Source organism: Pituophis catenifer, unplaced genomic scaffold (genome assembly GCF_029215685.1).
Source record: "Pituophis catenifer annectens isolate HBS135680 unplaced genomic scaffold, rPitCat1.0.hap2 SCAF_2, whole genome shotgun sequence".
Taxonomy (NCBI): domain Eukaryota; kingdom Metazoa; phylum Chordata; class Lepidosauria; order Squamata; family Colubridae; genus Pituophis; species Pituophis catenifer.
The window spans coordinates 110911742-110917175 of record NW_027256882.1 but is presented as its reverse complement, the minus strand read 5'-3'; the positions used below and the strand labels follow the sequence as shown (position 1 = coordinate 110917175).

At 44.9% G+C, this 5434-nt stretch overlaps 1 protein-coding gene across 1 annotated transcript; it reads right to left on the bottom strand.

The window, feature by feature from the left end:
* Positions 1–972: 972 nt before the first annotated feature.
* Positions 973–4174, bottom strand: DUSP1 (dual specificity phosphatase 1). The gene is made up of 4 exons (XM_070937362.1): positions 3439–4174; positions 2989–3137; positions 2562–2781; positions 973–2035 (listed from the first exon to the last, which is right to left on the bottom strand). Exons 1-4 carry the CDS (start codon positions 3806–3808, stop codon positions 1668–1670), a joined length of 1107 nt encoding a protein of 368 aa, XP_070793463.1. The 5' UTR covers positions 3809–4174; the 3' UTR covers positions 973–1667.
* Positions 4175–5434: the final 1260 nt, after the last annotated feature.

Sequence of the window (5434 nt, the reverse complement as noted above, 5' to 3'; positions counted from 1 at the left end):
CTCTCTGTGGGAGCGAACTGGCTGGTGGGAAGCTATCGGCAGCAGAAGACGGTCCCATAAGCACCCAGGCCCTATGCCATGGAGCGCTTTAAAGGTGGTAACCAACACCTTGAAGCGCACCCGGAAGACCACCAGAAGCCAATGCAGCTCGCGCAGGGGTGTCACATGGGAGCGCCCCATCGCTCCCATAATCCCCCGCACGGCCGCATTCTGCACCAGTTGGAGCCTCTGGGTGCTCCTCAAGGGGAGCTCCCCTCCTCAAGGGGAGCTCCCCTCCTCAAGGGGAACCAGAGAACTGTAACTTTTGTAGAAGAGGGGGTGAAAGGAAGTTATTATAATATGGGCCAGTCTTTAAAAGGATTCAACATGGAAATTGTGTGCTGAATTTTAGAATGTTCCTAATGATTTGTCTCTGGTAGTTAGCAAAAGAGTTTATTAGAAATGATAACCATTAAGCTTATAACCATAAGGATATACACATACTGCTGAACTCTACCTCCCCTATCCTTACTTAGATATCTGAAAAATGATAGGAGCTGTAGTCGAAGGGATGGAATGTTTTTCATCAAATAGTCATAGATATTTTTATATGATTAATGTTGGCCATGCTAATAATGTAGGTCATCTCAATCATGGCACTGGATCCCTTTTCCTCCTTCTTATCTGGATGATCCACACAGTCAGATCTGACAACACTAATCATCCACTGCCTTAGAAAAACTAATTATGTATGTGTGCGTGTGTGTTTTCCTTTGCTGAATATAAGATCCCATTTCTCATCTTTTCTGAACAGGAATGCAGGACAGTGTTTTTAGGGGCAACAGAGATTTCCAGGGTTCGGTCATGATTGTGGGAAGAGCTACTTGACAAGAGTCTATCAGCTAGTAAACTAGAAATGTCTGCTTTCTGATCTTGCCATTTCTAAGAAAGAAAGGGGGAAAACATTTAAAGGATTTTTTTTTAATAGAAATGTCATAATTTATTTGGTTGGTATAAAAGGCATAATTATTACAAAACCTGTCTTCTTTTATAAGAAGAAAATATATTATTTGACATCATAAATAAATTCAGCAAGCATACATCCACTAGCAACCAAAAAACCCTCACAACACTCCTTTGTGCTTTCCATGTCAGTGCTTTGGAAACAGTTTTAAGATGTTTTTGTAGGATTACAGTACCAAAAAAAACCCACCTGAGGTATTTTGTTTCTTTCTTTTTAAAAAAAAAAAAGACAAGAAAATGAAAATTCAGACTTGAAGACGAAACACTCATTGCAATTACACCATAAAAATAAATAAATACAAAGACCTTCTTGTACAAGGGGACAGCATATCCAAAGAATGCGTATTCTGTTGGATTTGCTATCGGAACAGCAAGGGGAAAAAGACAGTAATGGGAATTTTTCAGGAGTAGAAAGCAAAGTCCTTTGTGCTTTGTCTCCTTTGTGGGCATCCAAACATTGGTCAAAAATGCCTCTCTGTCAAGATCATCTATCAGAAAGAACCTCGCTTTCTGGAGTCAGAAATGTTGATCTGCTGGTGATTCTGTATTGCTTTGTAGATGTAACAAGAGGAGACCCATATAAACTAATAGATCTCCTCCTAAAGTTATTGCACTTTTCAGGTAACAACAAGATGTCAAGTCTTTGTATAGTTGGCACCTGCCTTTCAGCAGCTTGGAGATGTGGTGATGGGGCTCTGAAGATAGTTTAGTGCATTGGAAGGATGAACAGGGATGGAAACGGGGAAATTGAAGACAGTTGTAGTGGATGTTCCTCTGTCCAGCGCAGACATAGCTGGGCTTCCAGCTTCTGCTGAGCAATTTGGAGCAAGGACCTGGGATTCAAACTGTAACAGCTGACCCATGAAGCTAAAGTTAGGGGAAATGATACTTCTTCTCTGTTTCACAAACTCAAAGGCTTCATCGAGTTTGACTCGGTTGGTCCTCATAAGATAAGCAAGACAAATGGTTGCAGAGCGGGAGATTCCGGCTTGGCAGTGGACAAACACTCGTCCGCCATCATTTTTGATGGAGTCTGAAACAATGAAGAAAACATAAAACTTAGCACATCTTTTTCCAAGATGCTTTGGCCTGAAGGGAGAAACTTTTCTAGCATCTTAATATTCAGCTTGGAAGGGAGATTGAGGCACAAAGGAAGACAGCAATGATAGGTTGGACGATGCACTGTCTGAACATGCAGGTAATTTATTCTAATTGGCCACTTAATTTTTGCTGAAAAGGCTACCTTGAAAATGCTGTCAGCGTGAGAAGGGATCAGATTACTAGCTACTCTTTACAACACCCTCATCACTGAATTCAGTGACGTCACGCATAAAGCTCTAGATGTTCTTCTACTTTTGTAGAAAAGTACATCATGTACAGAACTATTGTCCAAAGAAATTCAAAGCATCAGCACAACCGTAGATACACTTTAAATGTTGCTGTCTTATTAATCCTCCCTAGCTATTTATCAATCAAAGGCGGCTCCTAAAAAACCGGCACACGGGATATTATGAATTTGGAATCCAAATGGGACAGCTGCAGAAAGAAAAAGCATTTACCTATGAAGTCAATAGCTTCATTAAACCAGCAACTGATGTCAGCTTTGTGGTTGTCCTCCACAGGGATGCTTTTGTACTGATAGTGTCCTTCAAAATGGTTAGGGCAGTTTGCAGAGACATTGATCAAGGCGGTGATCCCCAAAGTATCCAGCATGTCTTTTCTGGAAGCATGATAGGCGCTGCCTAAATACAGAAAAGGTAGGATTTCCACTGGACCACCCTGAAACAGAGAAGAACGAGATCTGTTAAGCCCCAGTTAAAAATTGCCACTCTTCCAAGACTGATTGTTCTCACAACAAAAATTGCCCTTCTCAAATACAAAATTGAAACAACTTTTACATGGGTCAATGTAACTACCACCCCCACCCCCCACCCCACTCACACCCCTCTATGGCCACCCAGCCTCCTTTTAAGGACGTCAACTGACCTGATCATAGAGAGGGGTTCCACAGGAACTGCAGTTGGAATCGGCACTGCCAGGGGCAATGGTGGTGCTGAGCGGCAAAGTGAGGCCTTTAGGGGCAGAGGGCTTGGTGCACAGTTCAGGGAAGGTGGAAGAGAAGGCCTCGTATCCTCCTGGAAGAAAAGAAAAAGAGAAAAGCGGGCTGTTAGTATATTTGGAGAAACACAGCGGGTTCCTGGCTTCAGAAGATGGGAGGGGGTGTTGGTGGCAGGGACCATGTATGGTAATCCCACTCGAGTCGGACGTCCCAAGAAGGAGCCGCTGTTAAATCCCAGCTAATCAGCCCTTTATTTCTGAAAACTTTCCTTTTAACTTCAAATTCCATTCGTGTTCGTTTCCCTCTCTCTAGTGTAAACCGGGGTCCCCGGGGGAGAACCTAGAGAAGACCGATCTGACTCCGGAGCGAAAACTCACCTTTAAGGAAGCAGATGCGGCTGTCCCTGGCTTCCCTGCAAAGGGTGTTAAGAGCCAACTGGAGGGTGCTGTCCCGCTTGGGCGCTTCGAGATCGGCGCTGCGCTCATCCAGCAGCACCACGGCGTGATAGAGGCGCTTGTGCAGGCGGGCGCGGGCTTCCTCGTTGGGCAGGATGTGCTCCAAGCCCACGGCGCCCTTCGCCCTCCGCCGCACGATGGTGCTGAGGCGGACGTTGCAAGAGCCTCGGAGGTGCGAGGAGTTGAAGGCGAAAAAGGATCGGCAATCTAGCACCAGGCATTGCAAATCGCGGTTTTGGAGGAGGTCGCGCAGCGTCTCGCAATCCAGGGCGCACACTTGCATGTTGACCATCGCTTGCGTCAGGGCGGGCAACGAGGGGAAGGGCAAAAAGAGCCCCCTTGTCCTTTCTTCTCCTCTCGGCGCCTTTTTTTCTTTTCTTTTCTTTTCTTTTTTACACTCTTCCTCTTGGCTGGGTTTTCTTAGCAAGCAGCCTCGGGTGATTTATTCCCCGTCCCGGTTAAATTTCTGTAATTTTTTTTTTCCTCTCCAAGGAACTGGATCTGAGCCGGGAGGTGAAGTTTTTCTTTTCTTTTTTTTTATCCGATCTTCGCTGGTTGGATTGGCTGGTATAAGCTGGTTGGCGCGTTTTGCGGCTCAAGAGTGTTGCTGTTCGAAGCCGCTTGCTGGCTGTTTGCTCGCTCAGCCCGACCTGGCGTGGCTTTTATAGGCGCTTCTTTTTTTCTTTCTTCCCCCCCCCACCTTTTTTTTTTTAAATGAATGGAGCTCGGTCACGTGACCTGCCTTTGGCAGAAGACGTCACCGCAGACACTCCCAGCTCCGAAGCACACACGTCATCGAGGCGCCTGAAGAGCCAAGTCACTTTGCCAAGTGCCGATCCACAAAAAGCCTTCCTCCCTCCCCCGGGAAGGAAACCGACTGATGCAAGCGAGCCCGAGACCTCGCCCCTCCGCCCCCTGACCTTTCCGCGGGTTTTGTGTTTTTTTTTTGTTTTTTTTTAAAGAGGGCGCAGCGTGTACAACAACAAACGCGCACATCGAACCAAAAAAAAAAAGGGCAGGAGCTTTCAACTCCTCTCTGCTTCCCTCTGCGGGTTGAAATTGCAGGAGCCGAACTCGGGGATCTCTCTTTAATACTGTAATGCTGAGACTAGAAGATCCTCGGGACAGTAGCGAAGGATCAGCCGGCGATGGGAAACGAGCTCGCTTAGCTATATGTTATCTTATTTTATTGCAAGCCGCCTGGAGTCATGTAAAGGAGATGGGCGGTGATAAACGGCCAATAAATAAATAAATAGGTCCCGCTAGAACAGGGGGTCACCAACCTTTCGGACCTCAGGGACCACTAAACTCATAATTTTAAACCCCGCGGACCACTAATACGATTTTTTTTTAAAGATAAATAGTATTTAGTGCAATAGAAAAATGCAAATAATGTTTCTGCGGACCACCAAAAATTTTTCATGGACCACTAATTGGTGACCACTACGCTAGAAGATCCTTTCTCCGCATTCTTTATCTTCCACCCCTCTTCCTTCCTCTAATTTATTCTACTTTATAGTTATTATATCATCAGGTAACATGCCTGCCTACAGGAACATTAGATCCTTAAGACCATTGGTTACCTAGCAGCAGTATTAATACAGACTCTTAATTCTACAAAATTTTAGGTTGTCAAGAAAGAAAAGGTGGAAAGGATAACAGGAAAGTACAGCTAGTCCTTGACTTATGACCGTAATTGAGCCCAAATGTTCTGTTGCAAAGGAAGACAGTTGCGAAGTGAATTTTGTCCCAATTTATGATCTTTCTTGCCACAGTTAAATGAATCATTTCAGTTGTTAAGTGAATCATTAGGTCATTGAGCGAATCTGACTTCCCCCATGGACGTTGTTTGGTGGAAGCCAGCTGGGAAGTTTACAAATGATGATCATATGACCTCAGGGCAGTGCAAATAAATATG